This window comes from Mandrillus leucophaeus, unplaced genomic scaffold (genome assembly GCF_000951045.1).
Source record: "Mandrillus leucophaeus isolate KB7577 unplaced genomic scaffold, Mleu.le_1.0 Scaffold775, whole genome shotgun sequence".
NCBI lineage: Eukaryota > Metazoa > Chordata > Mammalia > Primates > Cercopithecidae > Mandrillus > Mandrillus leucophaeus.
Genome location: NW_012108419.1, coordinates 1,024,267 through 1,046,205, shown reverse-complemented (window position 1 = coordinate 1,046,205; position 21,939 = coordinate 1,024,267). Strand labels below are relative to the sequence as shown.

Here is a 21,939-nt window from a genome sequence, read left to right as displayed (position 1 = left end):
CAAGCCATCAGAGGTATTTCTTATGGACATGGGTATTAACTAGTGATTAATTAAGGAACTAAAATCTAAAAAGTAAAATAGTTATCACAGCATCAGTAAGCTGAAGATGGTGTTCCTGATTAGTTTATCTGGCCATGATGTCTTTGGTGCCTTATTCATTAAATGGTTTTCTCACGAGTTTCCAGAGAGGTGGGATTGGTGATGTAGACTTGGGAATTTGTTTCAAGTAATTAGGTAAAAAGTTAAAAGTCAAATAGACTTCCTTAACAGGTGTAATGGTTTAACAGGTTGATGAGCTACTTAATTCCCACATCTTCCTTCTCAGGGGACTGTTAGAGTTTTAAGGGACCTTAAAAATCATAAAACCAACCTCCTCTTTTTACAGATAGAAAAGCTGAGCCACCTAGAGGTTAAATGTCCCATCTGAGGTCATCAGCTAGTCCTGATTTCACTTTCTCTTTTCTTATCTTACACTTTATAACTCTTCCTTTTTTTTCTAACATTGTATCCCCCACAGTGACCTCTCTGCTAATTATTTCTTAGATGTATCCTTTTTATGCAATTTGCTGTGCCTCAAATTATGATAGTGGGCCTTTGCCAGTTAGTAACCCATCCCCACTAACTCACCACTACATTTGGGGCAAAGAAACGAGGGAAGTGGAACAATTTTAAATTTACTATGATCTTTGAGACAGCTTTATCTTCACCTGGGAATTGCTGTTAGACAATTAAGGTTAGTAAAGCTCATTGAATTTCTCAGAGGGAAGGTGTTATTTGAATTATTACCAGATAATTATTGTTAAAAATAACAATAATGTAAAAAAATAGGAACTTTGCATGTTAGAGACATTATCGTTTTGAATTTCCAGAGAGAGGGGAAACCCCTTGGGGATCTAAAAACAATTTTTTGACAATGTGCTCTATGCTAGAAACTCCTTGAATTCTGTGTAATGCCTGATGACCTGACAAACTGGCCCAGAATCAGAAGCCAGTCAGCTGGCTATGTGAACTGTTAGCCAAGTTATTTGGCTTGAACTGCTCCTTCAAAAACAACCCTAGGAGAAAGCGGAGTGTCAGGCCAAAGACCTGCGGTCCCAGGCCAGTAGCATCAGCATCACCTGGGAGCTTGTCAGAAATGCAGGATCGCAAGCTCTACCCCAGATATGCTGAATCAGAAGTCCTGGGTGATTCATTTGTTCATTAGTGTTTGAAAAGACTGATAGAAGACATTCTCATCTTCAGTTAGAAAGGGGGGGCGGGGAAGGGACTATACTTATTGATAGTTTTCTGAAATATTTCCTTCTCCTGGAGTCTGTGCTCCCAGATATTTCCAGTGGCTCCGAACCATCATGAAAATAAGCATCTTCCTTGTGCTGTGATCACAGTGGGAACTAGCAATGTGTCCCGTGTCCAAGCTGCATTGGAACAGTTGTTACATAGTGAGAAGAGCACAGATTTAGAATCCGAGAGATCTGGGTTTGGATTCTGGTCTCACCATCCAGTAGCTTTTTAAACTTGGACCTGTTACATAAACTCATTAAATCTCACTTTTTCTTATCTGTAAAATGGGTATACTAAAACATACACCATAGCATTGCTATGAGGCTTAAACAAGAACATACTCATTTATAACAGTGCCTGGTGTAGTCCCTAATAAAATGTAGACATCCAATAAATGCTAGTTGTTATTGTTACTATTACCTTTCTTGTAAACTTTAATCATGAACTTCCCATCTATAATTTTAGAATGATTTGGTGTGATTTCCTAGGAATGGGACAGGCCATACTCAAAGTTGACATCTGCAGAAAGTTCCTTACAGTGATATGTGGCAGTGTATTTCATAACAGCTCTGCTCTCTAAGGGCTTTCAAGACAGATCTGCAGAAACGTCAACAATGAAACGGGCTGAAGAGAAGTGACCTACTGTCTGTTCGCCTCTGACACCATCAGGAAACTTGCCAGCTGGGTTCCAAGAGCAGATTCTTTATTACAGTGATGATGTAAGAAGCAGAGACAACAGCTGGATTTTCAGGTTCTAGGGAGAATTTGTGGCATCAGCAGCCCCTCAAAATTATCTTTTGACTTAAAAACCGAGTGCACTGGATGTGAAAGTCATTAAAAGAGAATAAATGTGAAACCCCATGAAGTCATTCTCACTGAGTCTTTATTTTAGAGTGTAACCACCCTTTAAGCAATGAAACATGACACACTATGCAGTGGTTCTGATTAATAGACACTCAGGTGTGTACTAAGGCAACAGGGAAAAAAAGAGGGAGCTAGGTGACAATTTGCCAAAAAATGAAAGTAAGATTATAGCAGCAGGATGTGGGGCTGAGAAAGAAGGATTTAATTAAAGGACAGACATATTATGGTTGTATTAATTATAAAATGCACAATTTAAATCAAATGTTAGATATATTTAAAATGTACATTTATATAATTACACAAAGGATTTGTAAATTTGCCAGATAATTTTTCACTGCAATGTACTATTGATGAGTGATTTCCTTTATCATTTTAATGTAGTTGCCAGGGGGCAAAAGTAGAAGGAAGTTCTATCTGGTGAAGTGTCGATAATCTGTCCAGCCTTATGACGGGTTAGAACAATGAAGAGCTCTTGAGCCCATTTTGCTGTTTGTGTGGCTGCTGGGGTGATGCTGTTTAATGGATGTCTCAATGCATAGCATGGCTCCACCATACTGGCCAAAAAGAGTTTGATTAATACTACCAAGGTTTTCCTCTGGTGAGTAACAGTGAGTCAAGCGCTCACCTGGGAGATGCAGATGAAGTCTTGTAGTATTGGAGCTAACATTTAAGAGCTGAGCTTTTCTGGCCAAGTAATAATTACTGAGATTCCCTGGAAAAGTCTGTTTTCCTCACCTAGGTAAACACTATTATCCCCACAGCATGTTTTGTTGGGCTTTTCATCTTTGGGTGAGAGAAAATGATTCTGTTTGAGGATAAGGATAGAGAAGAGAAACAACTAATGTTTGTTCTACTACAAGAGAATAAGGCAAGAAAATTTGAACAGACTCGGAGGCAATTGTCTATGCATTTCTATAAGTAAAGTAGTAATATAAGGAAAAACAAGTAAACATTTAAACAAACCTGGAGAATGAGTACTAGGCTAAGGTAGGTGGAAAAAGAAGTGTTACTGTGGCATAACAGCAGATTGCCGATAGTTTGTTTCTGTAAAGTAATGAATTTAACCATAGAATGACTGCATGTTTTCACCAAGAACTCCAGCTGAACCCACAGCTTTTCCAAAGCGTGAGAAATGTCTTTATTCTTATTTTCAGCCTGAGTGTATCACCCCAGTGGTATTTTTAACATTTTATTTGTTTTTTGTTTTTGTGGGTACATAGTAGGTGTATATACTTCCGGGGTACATGAGATGCTTTGATAGAGGCATGCATGTGAACTAATCACATCATGGAGAATGGGGTATCCATCCTCTTAAGCATTTGTCTTTCGTGTTACAAACAATCCAATTACCCTCTGGTAGTTATTTAAAAATGTACGATTAAGTTATTATTGACTATAGTCACTCTGTTGTGCTATCAAATAGTAGGTCGTATGCATTCTGTCTATTTTTTGTATCCATTAACCATCCACACCTCCTTCCCAGTGGTGTTGACTGTATTGTCATTATTATTTCTGCTGGTAATGTTAGAAAAGTTTGCTTCCTTGTTTTTTAAATCCACCATCATTTTTTAGACATTATTTCACTATAAAAGTTATTTATTAGTTCGGTTTGTTGAAGCAAATAAATGAAGCAAGTTTGTTATTTTTTGGAACACAGTGTATTTTTGCAGGTTACACACCCCAACCTCCCTCTCTCTGGTCCTGTCATTATTGATGATCTGCTGGGCCTATTGGTGCCACGTAAGCACTGATAAATATTAGTCTGTGGCCTTTTATGTCTGTTATCCTTGCCCAGCCACTAACAAGGATGTGACCTTGAGCAAGTCAGTTCCCTTAATCTCTTCATCTGAAAAATGAGGGGGTTGAAGTAGATGAGTTTTGAGGTCTTTTCAATTTAGTTCCCATTTCTATGACTCAAGGCAAGAGTGTTTATTCTTTTTAAATTCGTTTCAGCAGATTATCAGCCCTAGTGCAAACTTAACATGCAAGAAATCATGGCCCACTATAGGGTACTCGGAGTAAAAATTGCCTCAGCTTTCAAAGAGCTTATGAAGAGGGAAGACAAATTACACAAATAACCATTCGAATTGGTAGAATATGCAAAGGGAGTAGTACAGAATGTGCTTATAATATTTAAGAAAGGCAATCTCCTTTGTGAAATGCTTCATAAGTGAGGTGGCATTTGGATGGCCCTTGAAGAAGCTACATGTAGACCTTGAAAGAAGGGAAGAAATACTATGAACATGGTGGGGAAGGGTAGGACTACTGGAGTGTAGAATGGAGTGTAGAGATAAGAGTAAGAAACTGGATTGGTCTACACTGTAGCACCTTTGAATACCAAACTGAGAAGTTTGAATTTAATCCAATAAGCAAGGAGGACTGTAAGCAAAGAAGTGATATGTTTAGAAGGGCACTTTAGAAAAATTAATGTAATGTTTGTGTGAAGGATGGATAAGAGGTAAAGAAAAACTGGAAAAAGTGAAACCAGTCAGGAGTCTTTCATAGATGTCCTCACGGTAGTTAGCAAAGGGAGAAATAGGGGTTAGTATAGAAAACAGGTATTGATTCAGGAATCATAATCAGAGTAAAATCCACCGGATTTGGCAGCTAAATGGATATGGGAAGAAAAAAAAAACCAGAAGAATTAAAGATGACTCCCCAGCTATAGGCCCACGTAATGGGTTGAAGAGAATACCAATGGCAGGAAATGGGACATCTAGAGAAGAAACAGATTTTAAAGGAAAGACAATGAATTCAGTTCTAAACTTTCTGAATTAGAAAAGCCTGTGTAGTATTTGATGGAGATGTGAGCTTCTCCAAGTTAGAGACCCTGTTTTATTCATCCGGGTGCCTCGTAGATACTATATAAACACTGAATGAATGGGCAAAGGAACAAATGAACCAATAACCAGCTGTTATTTAGAATGTGGGTGTGCAGCTCTGTAGAAAAGCTAGAACTAAAGATAGCAATGTGGATGCTCTCCATGGAGAAGTGATTGTTGAGGTCAGGGAGGGCTGGGGAAGACAAAGCCTGAGGAGAGAATCTAGAGGAATGTCTACATTTAGAGAACAGAAGGAAGAAAAGAAGCCAGTGAAGAAGGCAGAATAGCAGACTGAGGTGTAGGAAAAAAATTAGGGTAATTCAGTGTCCTCAGGGTTAGAGGCTGTGGAAGAAAATGGAGCATTTGCAGTGAAGGACAGAGGAAATGTTCAGAACATGCCCAGATCAACGGGTGTCACTACAATAGGTTAAGAACTAAGCAATAAAGAGAGAGAGACTGAAGTGGAATCAGGAATATCAGAAATGTGGTAAAAGTATACAGTGGAACACTATGCAGCCTTCAAAAAGAAGGAAATCTTGTCATTTGCAAGAACATGGATGAATCTAGAGGTCGTCCATTATATATGGGGAAAAAATATGCTCTTTTTGTACTAGAAAAGCCAGGCAAAGAAAAACAAATACTCACTTATATGGGGAAATCTAAAAAAGCTTAATTTATAGAAGCAAAGATTAGAATGGTGGCTGCCAGAGGCTGAGGAGACATCAGCCAAAGGACACAAAATTTTAGTTAGGAGGAATAACTCCAGAGATGTACTGTACATCCTCATGACTATCATTAATAAGAATGTAGTATATATTACTGAGAGTAGGTTTTGAAGTGTTCTCACTGTGAAAAAATTATAAATACATGAGGTAATTCTTTTTTTTTTTTTTTTTTCTTTTTTTGAATGCAGAGCTCCACCAGTGTGGCGGGAGGAAGTGCACAATGATTGGTCTGTTTCTCTGTGGAAGTGTTCAGGGTACACCCAGTTTTACTTTGCATATATTTACGAAACATCTGCCCTTTTCTTATTCTTAAGTCCTTCCCTGCCACCAGCCCCCTTTCCCTTTTTCCCTGGTTTCTTTCTTTGTTGTTGTTGGCTTGTCTAACTTTTTCATTGGAGCTTTCATTTTCCGGTTGAGGAGCGACTTCATCAGAGTGTATAATTTTAATAGAGAGAGAGAGAGAGAGGAGGAAAGGGGTGGGAGGGGAGAGAGAGAGACAGAGAGAGAGAGAGAGAGAGGAGAATGAGAACGAGAACTGAAAAGAGAGACTGAGAGGCCAGAGCCTGGCAAATCAACCTTTGGCATGGTGACCAGGAGGAAGGTTCTGGTCGGGAGTTTGCCTCTCTGAAATCCGCTGGAGTCAGCCAGTGTGCTGCTGCCCTCTAAAGGCTCCAGGGAATAGTGCATCGCCACAGAGGCTTGAAAAGACTTGCCCTCAGATGTGCCATGTTTATAATTCTTTTTACAGAGCCTCAAAATGTATCTTCAACTAATTATGACAGGACTTATTCTTTCCTCCTTAATAAACTATGAACTGCAAAAATGGGGTCAATTCACAGCACCTGTGCATGTCTAGGCATAAACGAGTGCTATATTTTAGGGTTTCTCAGCTCCAGAAAAAGGAGTCCAGAGAACCATTAGAAAGGGTGAGATAGGACATGAATTGCCTCTGAGGATGATGAGCAGTTCTCTGTTATCTGGACAGTTGGGAAACAGCCCAGTGGTATAAGGGCAAGTAAAGTGACATAAGACAAATAAGGGGGTAAGCCAAAAAGGTTGAGTTTTTAACATTTCCTGTTTATAGAGGTAGCTCCAATGCCTCTGTGCTATGAATATTCTCCCAAAGTGATCATTGAGGCAACAGGAGGATGTGGTACAAGATGTCAGTCAGGAAGCAAGAGCGAATCTAGGGAAGGAAACAAGGGCATTGATATGAAGAACAATATAATTTTTGCAGTGTTAAAAATAAAAGAGTAATATATTGGTGGTTTTGCTATGTCTTTATGTTTGAAAGAAAGCTTTCTTAATTTTCTGAAGTACACATCTGAAAGTATCCTAGGCCCTATCTACGAATATCAAAAATAAACATTTTTTTCTGCTAGGTGACATATGTCATTACTGTTTTGTCGCTATATTTAAATGAATCGTGAGGGCCAGCCTAGCCTTACTGAGCAAAATAGTCCTGCTCTTATTAAATGCCCCTCATAGACTTAAAGCAAAAGCAGCCAGTCAGGTAGTTTTGCTACCTTGCTGCATAAAAAGTAGGAAACTTCATTGGGATTCAGACTATGACTATTCTTAAAATACACTTTAATTTCAGCTTCCTTTCATTCTGTCCACAGTCAATTATTGAATGACAGCTTTGTCTAAGCTACACTGCTTAATAGTATAGACAAGGCAGTAAACTCTGGGAGGGAAGGATCCAGGCCTGTTTTATTCTTTAGCCCATGTTGGCACATCATGGGGACATCATAAATATTTGTAAAATGAATATGTAAATGAATGAATGACAGGAGAGAAGGAAGAAGGAAAGAATAGATGAACACAAGGAATACAAAAATAACTAAGACATTTCCTTACCTTCAGAGAGCTTACAGTCTCACAAGAGGGATATGCACATAAATAGCCATTATTGAAATAAAATTGAGTGAGTGAAATAAGATTAAGAAAAAAAAAAAAAAAGAGCATAGGCGTTTCAGAGAAAGACCTAGGGAGGAATTCAGTGTTTGGAATGAAGTCCTATCTGGCAGAGAGGAATCAAGACAGTTACAAGATGAAGACGCCATTTAATAAGTATGAGGGATAATAAGTATGATTTCAACAGGGCAGCGATGAAATACGGGATATTCAAAGCAAGAGAAAACTTGAGCAAAGATGTAGACCCCAGAATGTAGACTCCCAGGATATTCTGGAGGATATTCAAGAAATCTGAGGGTCCAGTATGGCCAATATATAGGACACATGAGAAAAGTTAAGAGGAGATACGGAACCAACCTTGAGTGTCAGGCTAATGTAGTCCTCTTAGATTTAGTGAATGCAAAGAAACAGGACTAGAGGAATGAAGGAGGATGGAGAGCCAGTTAGTAAACAATCGACTAGATAAAAAGCAGTAAGGTGATTGCATTGAAATTGGAATGGAAACACAGATGTGAAAAAAAATACGAAGGAAGCAGAACTATAAGAACTTATTGATGAGTTGACTTTAAGGCAGAGGAAGGTGTATAGTGATGCTGAGGTTTCCAACCTGGTGGTAGACAACAGTGATAGAGATATGGACCTCAGAGAAAGCATTGGTTATAGTAAAGGAGTTGGGCTTTAGCAACTTCGATCTTGGCTACATCTTTAGACTGAAAACCAGAATACCAGCTCCTTCAGGGTCCATGTAGACACTCAAGATTGGGGGGTTACTCCCATAGTCACCATTCAAAAAACAATTGATAAGGTCTTATAATTTGTTGCTTCTCTTCTATTGGCTTCCTCTATACTGAAAAAGATGTCTGAAAGCCTCTCTTCTATTCTAATCTTTATCATGCCATCTCTGCCTCCTGCCCTCTGAAGAAACAGATTTTATTTCACAACCTGTTGGACTGAAAACACAGTATACTAATCATAACACCATATTCTGCGAGGGCAGATTTAACTACCCAGCACAACAAATTTAAATACAAAATATTCTGCATAACAAGTCCATTACCATGCTCATAGAAACAAGGGAAACATGGAAACAAATATACTTACAACAAATTCTGTACCACACATAGTCTTCTACAAATAAAAAAAATGCTTTTTCTGGTCACCGTCCACATAATGATAGAAAAAGACACAAATCCAAGGGAATTGGAGAAATGTTCAGAAACTATTAATAATAATCCAGTTTGGCTGTGGTCTAGGGTACGAGTAGTATAAGCTAAGTATTTGTTAATTTCATATCAGTTGCATTGTCCTGGGGAGAGGAGACCTGAGCTGACTGATAGCTGTGCTGTTTTACTTCCTATTCCTGACCCCATATAACAATTAGTAACAATTACTTTCTAATTCCCTTCACCCTTCTCTTCCTCGTGTCCCAAACACACAGTCATACCCTAAACTCCAGGACGATGCACCAAATCAAAAATCTTAGACGTAGGATGAATAAAGAGTTGGAGTAGAAAAATCTCTGCATGACACCTTCCCTCTTCAGCTACTAGAATCTAAGCTCTTCTTTTCACTTTTCACTTGCTGCTGTAACAGAAACCTCCCATCACTACCCTCTCGTCTGTACAGGCTGCAAATTTAAATTGTGATTTGAAATTTATTTAAGATAAAATCTAAGTAAGAGCAAGAAAGTTGAATGTTCCATAATGTATTCCATGAGTAGAAATTTAAAGTTGGAAGGAACCTTTAAGGCCTTCTAATCCAAGCCCTTTATTTTACAGATGAGGAAACTGAAGCCCAGAGAGGTGAAGTGAGGTGCCCAAGGCCACACAGCAAGTTAGAGGCACAGCTAGTACCGTAGCTCAAGTCTCCTGACTCCCAGTCCAGTGCTCCTCCCATTACTCCACGAGTCCTGTCTCTAAGCTTCCTGACAAATGCTAGAACGGTAAAACTTCCACTAGTATTTTTCCAGACCATGTTAAAACTCCTAAGGGGGGAAGAGGGATGCTTTCTTGGATAATGTCAGCCATACGTAGCTCAAGCTGTCTAAAGTTCTGGGACAGGGTCTTTTTATGCAGCCAACAGAGTCCAAATGTGGTGCTGTTTGCTTGGCCCATATGCTTTCATGTGTTCCCAGTTAGGCCATTACTGGAGGGAAAAAAAACAAGAATCAGCTTGTTTTAAAACAAGGGACATACTGGACTCCCTCCCATCCCCCTTCAGAAAAAAAAAATCAAGTTATCTTTAACAGATTCTAAAAATGCCTTTTCCCAAATATGCAGTCAGTTCCTTCAAAGGGCCCTTTGTTTATTTTCAGGAAGAAACCCAAGACAGCTGAAAACCAGAAGGCATCTGAGGAGAATGAGATTACTCAGCCGGGTGGATCCAGCGCCAAGCCGGGCCTTCCCTGCCTGAACTTTGAAGCTGTTTTGTCTCCAGACCCAGCCCTCATCCACTCAACACATTCACTGACAAACTCTCACGCTCAAACCGGGTCATCTGATTGTGAGTACACCACTAAGGTGATGGTGTCTTCGCAGTGCGGAGTAGTGCTTCTCCCCTGGGTTCTGGCTTTTTTAGTTTCAAAGCAAGCCGTTTGCATTTGGTCTTCTCAGGCAGCCAAAAGTAACGTGCCACCATTTTCATTCAGCCAACATCTCTATGTTTTCAAAGCTAGAGTATATTTAAAAGCCAGGTGACATGCCATTTGGCCTTAAAAGGCTAATTAATTACATAAACCACGTTCTTTTCATAGCTCTAACTTAGAAAAAGAAGTTTTGTTGCTGGTATTCATTTATTCTTGATCTGGATAATGGCACTTCCATAATTACTAAATTGAACAACCAAACATGGACCTCAGAAGGCCAGTTAGACACAAGGAAACATCCATTTTGAAATTACATAACACAAGTCAGATTTGCATTAGTTATTGGAGTCTCATGTAGCTTGGCTGAATTTCTGTCTTTCCAGTTTTTAATTTATTTTGAAGTGGTTAAAGGATAGCATAAATTTACAGAAGAAAAGAGAATGGCTTCCAAGAATTCAGAAGCCACCCAGACTTCACACAGCCAATGAGAATCCAGGTTAAAAATATTTTTTAATTAAAAAAACTGCCTAAGGGCTAAATTTGGAAATGGGCAGCTTAATGAGATCGTCGCTATTGAAATCACTTCTTTGCTGTTTATTTTTGCCATCTTCCCACTAATCTGGGAGTCACTTCTTCTAGTTCTATTTTAAGCAAGTTGATAAATCACGTTTAGGAGATTTTTTTCTTTTTCTGAAATGTAACCCAATACTTCAGAGAAAAAGAAACATGTGTGTTGACAATGGAAAGGAATGAAATAACTTTGGAGTCGAATCCAAAAGAATATTCCTTTTAGTCTTAAGATGCCCAACAACTCTTCTGAACTGATCTCCATAAAGGATGTCTGGTAACATGCAAGTAACTGGCATATTCTTCTTTAAAAAGAGTAACATAAGACCCACAGAGTTTTATTTCAAAAATAAAATTTTGTCCACAAAGACAAAAATTATTAGGAAATGAGATTCTAAATCTTTTATTGTTATTTTTCTGACAGAACAAATATAACATTCTGCAAAGAAGGCAAGAGACAGATTGGTCCAGGAGATTCCATTCTCCACTTGCTTCATCCTGATAATCTCCAAAGAGAGGGAAATGACCTGGGGGCAGTGTTGGGGTGAAGAGAGCTTGTTCTACTTAAGGTTGGGCTAAGACCATATTCTAACTGTCACTAGAAAATGAAAAGGGAAGTAACATGAGCCAAATCTCTGTGGCCTATGTGATTTGAACAGTCGAAGTTGCGGCTTCTGTAGAGAAACCAGGGGGCAGAAGCAGGGACTGTGTCCTGAGGACCGTCCTAATCGTCACATCCTTGGACCTTCTTGCCTGGCAATCTCCAGTGTAATAGTAATGACAGAAAGAATTGGAAAGTACCATGGCACAGTGCCCAGTAGGCATGTGCACACTGTCCCTTCCCACCAGGAAAATCGCCTGTTCCTGTGGTGAAGGGCCTGGAGTTTCTACACGCAAGTCTTCATTACCTGGCTTTCTGCCGCACCTTATGGGTGTGGATTACATAGAATTGCCTTAGCCCAGAAATCTTCTGTTGCAGCAAAAATGAATGTTTTGCTGAATAGAAAAAGCACTGGGCTTCACTTACTGTGCTTTATCATAAGCATCCTCTGGCCAGGCCTTAGCATTGGCATGAACTAAGTTTAAGGAACAGCGTGAGTGTGGTGTCACCATACATCTACTTGGTGGCCCTGGGGAAGCCAATGGATGTGAGCTCAGTTGGAAGAACAAACCAGGAGGAGAGACTTGATCTCCAGCTGTTTTTAGACAGTTTGATTTTGCCATTAACATGTGTAAGTCTTCTCTGTTCCAACCTGTTGTTTAAATTGATTATACTTTCCTCCAAATATATTTGGATTGTAGTTTGTCCTGATTTGAGCCTACACTTAGAAGAAAATTGTTTTTAGGAAAGATTCACAGAAATCTGTCCATTTGGAGATTGCTTGAGAGAAGACAGGAAAAAGGTTTATTTTAAGCTGTTAAAATTTTTGGATGCTCTTCTTGCATTCAAGAGGATTTTTTTTTTTTTTTTTTACTTTCAAATGTCATTCTTACCATAGATTAATTTAAAAGCCTAATTTCTTTAAGGTAAAATATTCAGTTCCTATTTAGAACTAACAGATTTGGGGCATTTAAAAATAGTGCCCTTGACTTGTTAGTCTCTTTAACTTCAGAAACATTCCACCAGTGTGTAGTGTTCCAAGCTTTCACAAGTGCCTGAATTTTTATAGCACCTTTTTATTTGTCATGTGTTTAGCAAAATTATTCTTAGTCATGTTTTAATGCCCATTTCCTGTCAGTATGATCCTTCCCAATTTACAGATGAGAAAACTGAGAAAATTGACACCCAGGTAGATGAAAGACTCGCTTGTGGTTAACTCATTTGGGTACTGAGGGGTGTTTATGGATTTACTCTCATTGTGAGAGCATTTCTTATTGGAATTCTCTGTTCTGAGCCCAAAGATGGCATTCCTGGCTCTGAGCAGGCATCTTGAAAATGTGCAACTACTCATATTGGTGACTGGGTTGTAAAACATGATGGATAAAGCATCCCCACAAAAGAAAAGTCAGCTCTGCATGTGAACTGACGTGGTTGGGTAACCCACCATCTTTTTTGCATATGAGGGACACGGGCTGTGTTTTCCAGCAAAGATGACAAGTCTGACCCCCTAAATTCTCAGTTGGCTATTTGACTTCCTGAGCCTCTTCAAATTTTGCAAAAGATCCCAGTAGTATTCAAAACAAGAAGAAATATAGTTGAGATATGCTTTCTGTTGTGAGATGATGAGGTTAATATTGCTGCTAAAATGTATGTTGCTTTGCAGTGCACCTACTAACACAATTCCCTTTTAACAGTATTCCCCCATTACCCCCTAGCTTATCATCTCTTCACCATTGCTAAAAATCTAATGGTAAGCAAATTCACATGGTGATAATGGAAGGCATTAAGATGAGTTATGGAATCTGAAGGGTAAAAAACACCCTAGGTGTTTGATAGAGCAGTTCCCCACTAAACAGGCTGAGTATGAGCTGAGCCAAGTGCTCCCTTTAAATGCTTAAGCAGAACTAAACCAAGTCAGTAAAGCAGACGAAGCTCTCCATATGAAAAACCTTTCTTGACAGCTATCAAGCTGTAGCACATCACAGTCATATACATGTGATAGACGCGACCAGAACTTTTACTTGCATATTTCTTCCATTTTGTTTTCCCCCAAATAAGGCTCCCATTGAAAGAAGTGATTTTCCTCCCTGTGGCCGTCCTCCCTACTTCTGCTGTAGATCCACCTATTCTGATGTCTTTCTTTTGTTGCGAGCTGATATCCGTGGTGACTCACCTTCCCATGTTTTACACCGGCCTCATCAGACTGTCTCATTTTTTGTGTCCTTGCCAAGATGCACTTACGCTTGAACAGTTTTTATTTATTTTTCATTGAACCTTTACACATTTCCAAACTGTTGTGTGGGTGGGTTTAACTTTAGCTCTGTAGCATCACTCTGCTGGGGCTGGACACTCACAGAGGCCAGTGGGCTCTTCCTTTTCCAACTCTTGCCATCCGCCTTCCTTGGCCTCCCCCTCCCAACCATTTGCTTCACCCACCCGAGTCTCTGTGATTAAAATTTTTAGTACATTTGGCTCATTTTGAACTTTTAAGCAATTTTTTAGAGAACAAAACAGAGGATTTTTATGGCAAACTCCATTAATGCCACATTAAGGCTGACATTTTAATTACCCCAAAGTCAGGAAATGCAAAGTTCAGGTTCCCACAGCAACAGAAACTGTCCCCTTGAGTGCTGGCATCACAGCAGATTCTTTCATTCCCTGATTACACAACACTGGGTGTGGGGACATTGTTTTTATCCACGTATGTGGAAAGGAGCACAGCTTTTATCCTTTGATTTTTTCCTGTAACTACAGTTGAGGATATGGGTCTTTAGCTTCCCTCCCAAAACCATCTATACGTATTATCCTGAAACGGAAGACTATTATAGCTCTACATGTGCACACGGACAGAATTAAAGTTGCTGTGGGAACATTAGCTCTGATTTCCGGACTTCCGTGCCAGTCACATTTAAACCATAATGTTGTAATTTTTGGCATGTAATAAATGTGCATTTCATGTACACAGACAGAAAGAAGCATAAAATGTATTTTAAAGAGCAATTAATTACTAACTTTGTGATTAAAAAACATTTGGTGCATGTTCCTTCCCATTTAGCATCAGCTGCTGGTCTTAGCCAGGCCTAATAGATGACATACTGTGTCTCATCCTGTAACTCAGATGTACTTACTGTATGTTCCCGTTCTTCCAGATAATTAATTCCCTTAGTAAAGCTGTAGGGGGAAAACAAAATGGAAGGAATATGCGAGCATGTAAATAGGGTAAGGGATATTTTGAAGGAAATTATTCATTTCTGCGAATAAACCTTTTAGTCCCTGATAACGAGCCAGAAATCTGCTAAGTGGGTGTAGACAAAGGTTTCTGGCCACCTTACAGCATCTGGTTCAGGGCCATAAGAACAACTTGAAAGCAGATTTCCTCTTGAATTCCAGGCATGCCCACTGGGGGAGTGAGTTTACTCTGTAAAAACTTATAGGCATAAGGCTTAAAAAGTTGTTTTACTCTATAACAACTTTTTAGTCTATGCTGTATTCAAACTGGAAAGTAAAAGTTATAGGAAATCAGGTAAGATGAGGACTTTGCTAAAGAACCTCTGACTTAAAGAGTAATTTTGTTTCTTCCTTTATGTTTAAATCTGGTTTACCCATTTGTGTTAGAGAAGGAAGTGTTTCAAAATAACTGTTTGAACGGGTTTGTAAGTGAAAGGAGTTAGTAGCAATACTCTACGGTGCCGTGTTTAAAAATGCAAATGCTTGAGTATATATTTGAAACCAAATGAGATAAAAAACTTTTCTAAAAGGATGTATAGCTTAAACTCTAGGTAAGGCTTTAAGGGAGACACGCTCAATGAAGAACCTCTTGCTATCTGTTCATTCTGTCTCCTGCTGTGTATTTCTTTTTGTTCAGTTTGGTTGCGTATGATATTTAACCTTTTAGAAACATACTTCAGTTTTACAGGGCTCTGATTTGCTTTTACTTGGGCTGTCTCTATGTGTGAATGTATGTCTGTATGAGTGAAAACTGCTCAAGCAAGTTTGAAGGTCTCTTTGGCAAATTTGACTGCATGTTCAGAAAGTTTCCAATCGGAAAGCTGATTCAGTGTAAAACCTTCCAAAAACTTCCTGAGGCACCTGTTCACATGAAAAGATTGGATTTCTGTTGGAGGTGCTCAGAAGGCAGTGTTTATAACTGAAGATCTCTGTTTGGTGTGCCAAAAAATGAAAAACATTTTGGCCCTAGAAAACCTCCATAAATGTTCAAAATGTATAATCAAACAAAAGCTTCATTTGGATTCAAATGCATGTATCTCAGCAGATGTGTCTAAACTAACTGGAATCCCACAGGAGCAGCTGAACTGGATTTTGGTATGTCTTGATAACTGAAAGAGTTATTCTTAGACTTTGGAAGGACAAAAATGGTCCATCTGTGAAGAACCGTAATAGAGACATGGCAAAAAACAGCATCCTCTGAAAGAGTTTATTTATGGAATTTAGGACAAGTTGGACAATCCTGAAAACATTTTAGGGTCACACTAATTTGCAGAGAAAATATAGCCAAAATGGAATGGAATAACAACCACAGACAGTCACTATCCAATGGCTTGTTATTAATTTTCTAATAAATTCCGTATCAGTTAAGCAGTAATAGAGCATCTTTGGTATAACTAAGTGCTCTCATTGCCCCCAGAGTGTCCTGCATTCTGCTTTATTCTATGTCCTGTAAGGAACTATAGACTTATCTTTTCATTTAAACTGTTTTTCTGCCATTTCATTGCCAAGTAATCTGTCAAATGTGGATTTCATGTCATACAAAGATAGTCTTTCCCTTTTTAAAAAGTCACCTTTCTGCCTCTTAGTTCATTGATATATAATCTCTTCGGAATTTTTTCGTTACCTTTTATACCCTTTATTTAGAGATTTTAGTGCTTAGTTCAGCACTTACACATTGGAAGGCCAGTTCTTTTTTTTATTTGCTCTAACTTCCCAGAGTTTCCACTTTGTATATTTGGGGACACACTTATTTTTAAAAAGCACAGGTCTTCAAACTTTGTATCTAAATCTACCTCTATCTTTAAAATTGGCCCTCTTTTTACAAAACTTGTTATTTTCCTACAATACCAATTTAATTGGATTTCTCCCATAGTCACTTAATGCAGTAATTTCTGGTCGTCATTCATTCATTCCTTTAGTCATTAATTCAGTCATTGATCAAACATTATCAGATCCTCCTTCTGCACCAAGTCCTCAGCTAAGATTAGGGATGAAGATAGGAATAAGACCCCATCCCCACACTTTGGAACATAATGGGGTAAATACAAATGCAGAATTAAAGTGTTCCAGTATGCACAAAATGCTACAGAGCCCCCGAGGAAAGAGCCTGTTGCAGTGGAAAGAGCTCCACACCAAAAATGACATTAAACTGGATCATAAAGGAGTGGGCATTTGTAAAGTAGAAGGCAGAAGTAATGGCATTCCAGGCAGAAGGAACAGAAAGAAGCAAAACCATAGAGGCATAAAGAGAGCGCAGAGTTTTCAGAAAACAGAACAGTTCAGTTATGACACTGAGGCCTTCTTATTCTTTGCCTCATTAATCATGGGAAAATTTGTTTTTGGGTAACATTGTCTGTTGTTATAATTCAGCTCAGCTAAATCCTATGTCCATTTTAGAGACATTTGCTTTCCAAATATATAATAAAGCAAGACACTTACTTATTTTCTAATAGGCAAAAGCACACCCTTCCTTCCACATAGCCAGTCGAAGTAAGAAAGTATTCCGAGGGGGCCGGGCGTGGTGGCTCACACCTGTAATCCCTGCGCTTTGAGAGACCAAGGTGGGCAGATCATGAGGTCAAGAGATCGAGACCATCCTGACCAAAAGGTGAAACCCTGTCTCTACTAACAGTAGAAAAATTAGCTTGGTGTGGTGGCACATGCCTCTAATCCCAGCTACTTGGGAGGCTAAGGTAGAATTGCTTGAACCCGGGAGGTGGAGGTTGCAGTGAGCTGAGATCGTGCCACTGCACTCTAGCCTGGTGACAGAGCAAGACTCAGTCTCAAGAAGGAAAAAAAAAGTATTCTGAAGGTCCTAATGATGATTTTGATCAGTAAATCACGAAATAAATTTTCTTTTTCTTTTTCTTTTTTGTTTAAACAAGGTCTAGCTCTGTTGCCCAGGCTGGAGTACAGTGGTGCAATCTCAGCTCACTGCCACTTCTGCCTCCCGGGCTCAAGCAGTCCTCCCACCCAGCCTCCTGAGTAGCTAGGAACACAGATGCACGCCACCACATCCAGCTAGTTTTTTGGGATTTGTTTGTTTGTTTGTTTGTTTGTTTTGTAGAGATGAGGTTTTATCATGTTGCCCAGGTTGCTCTGGAATCCTGAGCTCAAGCGATCCATCTGCCTCGGCCTGCCAAAGTGCTGGGATTATAGGCATGAGCCACCACACCTGGCTCAGAATAACTAATTATTGAGAGAAGTTCATTCATGGAGCCAGAGTCACCTACAGGTGTCATGCTGGAACTGTGTCATCGACTTGTGGCCCCTCCAGACTCTAACAGTCTGTCCTCTTATGAAATCCTCCCAGGTCCCTTGGCAAGTCTGGTCTCGATGCCCATTGGCTCAAGTTACACTGTGTCATATTGCTCTCCCAAACAGTGCATAGATATGATTGTCTGCATGTAATTGTTAGGACCCACTGCTGATTTTCAGGGTTCTGTTCTTCATCTTGCCATCTCATCCCATGCAGGAATACATCTTTAATTCTTATCTACAGTTGCTAGTGACAGTTTCGTGTGTGCTTCCTCTGCTCATGGCAAATTTCATTATATAAAATTAGTGCTTCTCCATATCTGTGAAGACTTCTCACATCCTTAGTTACAATAAAAGAGGCCACATGCACTACTGCCCTTCGAGTTGGAATATTTACGATTGATTGAGAGCAGGCGTGAGGATTCTTTAAGGACTTCTTGCTTTAAGGAAATTTCAAGTTGGATCTTTCCACCAGTCACCTCACACTAGGTACCATAATCACGTACCTTATTACTTCATCAGCAGAATGCTTTATTTTTTTTGTGGGGGGGGCAGTTTCTTTTTTGCTTTTCTTCTGCCTCTGAATCATTTGTTCTCTCTGAGGAAAGTGTACCAGTTGTAACTTTTCATCAGCGCTGCAAGATTAAAGGTTACCTGGTCTATGCCCACTATTGTACACATGAGAAAACTGAGGCCCAAATAATGCAAGTGTCATAACAAAAGTTTCCCAGCATAATGAGTGACAGAGTCAGAAACAGAACCCTGCTCTTTCTCCCACCATTTATGCTGCCTGTTACTAAGTCTGCTTCTGGAAAAACTGATGTTTTCTGAACAGAAGAGAGTCAGCACTATTCATCCATCAATATAGTGGATGCTTTCAATGTGGAGGACCACAGGCTAAGTATTGTGCAGGATGCAGTTTTATAAACTGGAGTCCTAGGCTCAGAGACTTAGAGTCTTGTAGAGAAGATCAAATAACATCCACAAACAACTTCCATGCAGAATGGTTAAAGATATGTCCCCATACACACAGACCCACCAGAGCATTGATTCCCTCACTCAGTGAGTATGTATAGAATATATCTTTTGTGCCTGTCACTACAGTGAGTTCTGTGAGGACACAAAGGTGGAGAAAAACACACACCGCCACCAAGAATCTTAAAACAATACATGTCCTCACATCACGAGCATCTGAGAATTTAGAAAGTTTGTAAAGTATATTTTAATCCAGGTAACAGTAATATCTAGTTAGGTTTATTAGAGATGGCTCCTTTTGAACTCTTTTGAAAGACTGGAAATGAAGCATTAGGACTAGGTATGAGGGGTTTGCACTCTGCTGCAGAGCTGTGGAAGGGTATTAAGTGGGGCCTGCCATGAGCAAGACTTTGGGAAGATCTAATTTGGCAGCCTGGTTGTGAGAAGGAGCAACTGGAGGAAGGAGAGGGTCCAGACAGCACTGTCAGTGTTTCATACTATTGGTGACCTGAAGGGGGCGGTAACAGGAGGAATGGGGAGGATCCAGGTGCAACAGATTTTGTGGATGAGGGTAGACAGCTCTGGGAGCTGAGTGTTAGTTACAACAAAGGCAGTTATCAAAGATAATTCCAAGATATCAAGGAAAGATGAAAAGCATTTAAAGGAATCGAATAGAGTTCCATTTTATATAGTGCTGAGTATGAGCTACCATAGGTGTTCCCAGTGGAGACAACTAACACTGAGTTACAAACAGGGTCCTGGGGCACAGCAGGAATGCTTGAGATTAGGACTAGCAAACCCCTTTGGCCAAAAGGCCACACTATAAGCCATAGATATGGGAGTAAACGTCAAAAGGTCTTTGTTGAGAGAAAAAGGGAAAGCAAAACCTTGGGAAATATTTACATGAGTGATAAGCAAGAGAATGAAGAATGCATAAATAGAGGAAAAGAAAAGAGGGGTCTAAGAGATAGGAGAAAAACCAGGATAGTGCAGAGAGAACATCAGAGAGAGGAACGGTCAGCGGTCAGTATCAGGTGGCACAGACACCAACGAGGGGGAGAGACCTAGGAAAAGATTACCTTGGGTTTTGGGATTACTAGCCTCCTGATTGTTGTCAAGAAAGCAGAATCAGATGTGTCACAAAAAATACCAAAAAGAGGGGTTCAAGAGCAAACATAGGATAAATGGGAAAGCAACTATTACAAAGTACTTTTTTTAAAAGTTTTAATGTTTTAAAAAGAAATGGATAAGTAACTCAAAAGTGGAGTAACGAATATTTTTATGATACAAGAATTCCTAGCCCATTATAGACTGAGAAAAACCAGTGTTAAGGGAGACTCTGCAATTAAATAGGCAGAGTGAGAGGGAATTAGATCTTCCATTTCACAGGGCAATTGGAATGGTAAATATATGCGAAAGGAATTGGAAGGCACTACCCAAGCCCAGTGAAGCAGTAATTATATTATACTGGTTCTTTCTCTACTTCTCAACATTGCTTTCTCTTCTTTTTATTGAGAAACAATGTTTTGCAAGAATTACTACTTCACAAATATTCACTCAGTTCCTTACCCTCAGTAATCTCTGAACACTAAGCAGAGGATAGATGTCATATACTTTGAACATTTAAATTATCCTAACAATTTTTAAAATAATTTTTTAAAACAATGGTTTTTAAAATGACAAAGCGTAATTCTTTAAAAGCCATGTTCTGTGTACTACTTTCATGATATGCCCAATTCCGATAACTCTGTAATTACTAATAACAAACCTATGTGTTGTTCTCAAGTCCTCCTTCATTGTCATGAGACATCCTCAAATTCATTATTTGTAGGTGGGAGGGTAGGTTTCAATTTGTTTACTTAAAGTATGCTGCTTTCTGTGATGGTCCAAGACATTCCAAAGACCAATCCCACCTGTTCACAAAGTATCTGATACACTTTTACTTTAGGATGGTGATCTGGAACCAACTGAATCAAATGATACTTTGTTCTACTATTAAATTACCTGTAAAACTAAATAAGGAGATTATTTTGTCACTACTGAAAATTATATAAACAATCACATGGAAGAATTTTGCACATGAGTCTTTATAATTTCACAAGGCCAAATGAATTTATAGTTGATGTCAAAATCAACCTTGAGGAGTTTTTTCCTTTCCTCTCCAGTTCTAAAAATGAGTTTCCTCCTACTTATTTATTCTCACTGGTTTTAGCTTGGTTAGGTTATCAGTTTTATACAAAGATATTAGACCAAAGAGTGCAGAATTTTTAAGAAAGCTGGGTGTGGCATGTAGAATACTACACAAAGAATTTCAAGAATCAATAATTGAATTAACTTTGTCATTAAATTTTTTGCTGTAATCACTTTCTTTCCTATATAATCACTGATTATCTCTTTGCCTCATATTTTAACCAGATATTTAGATGTAAAGGAGATAATGAAAGAAAAGTGTATATAAGTTTGAACTACAAAAGATAACTCTGTGTCTAATAGAAAAGACACATGCAAATTCTGAACTAAAACTTTTAGAAGTTAACCCCAGGGGAAAGGATACATCATTTTCTCAGGGAAATACTATAGGTCTTTACATGTAGGCCTGAATGGAATTTTTCCAGTTTTTAGAAAACGCTCAGAAATCTAGCCCATTCCGTTGTATTCCTGACCTAAAGGTCCCAGATGGGTGACTAGATCCTGGGATTCCTGAAGTGGCCTAAGTAATCCTGGGTTGACGTGCTAACAGGCACCGCAAAGCAGGCCTGGTTTCACCGGGCAGTGATACGGGCAAAGCGTGCCCCCACTCCCAGCCCTGCTCCAGAGCAGGAGTTCTTGACGTGAAGGTCTTGGACTCCACTGGTACCATGACTAGGCCTTTCTTTTAGAGCTTCATATTCTTTCCTGTGTGTTGTTCTGGGACACAGGTTTAAAGATTTTGTTACACTGGGGTCAGAGAACTAAAAGAAGGAAAAAGCCACTTCCTCAGGACATATACTAATCAGAATCTGCATCCTCAAACCTGGCCCCCCAGAGTGAACTAAGAAGCAAGGAGGAGAGGTCCCTGTGAACAACCCAATGCAGAGTGGCTCCTGATGGCCTCCGACATGCCTTCAGGGCAGGGGC

The 21,939-nt window shown here is 39.3% G+C and overlaps 1 protein-coding gene across 1 annotated transcript in view; it reads left to right on the top strand.

Moving 5' to 3' along the window:
* Positions 1-6,676: 6,676 nt before the first annotated feature.
* ZBTB20 (zinc finger and BTB domain containing 20) overlaps positions 6,677-21,939 on the top strand; it is a 45,720-nt gene continuing 30,457 nt past the window's right edge. The window contains exons 1-3 of the mRNA XM_011966824.1: positions 6,677-6,703; positions 9,388-9,551; positions 9,924-10,111. Coding sequence (XP_011822214.1) covers positions 9,541-9,551; positions 9,924-10,111 — 199 coding nt within the window. The 5' untranslated portion in view covers positions 6,677-6,703; positions 9,388-9,540. The remainder of the gene's footprint in view (positions 6,704-9,387; positions 9,552-9,923; positions 10,112-21,939) is intronic.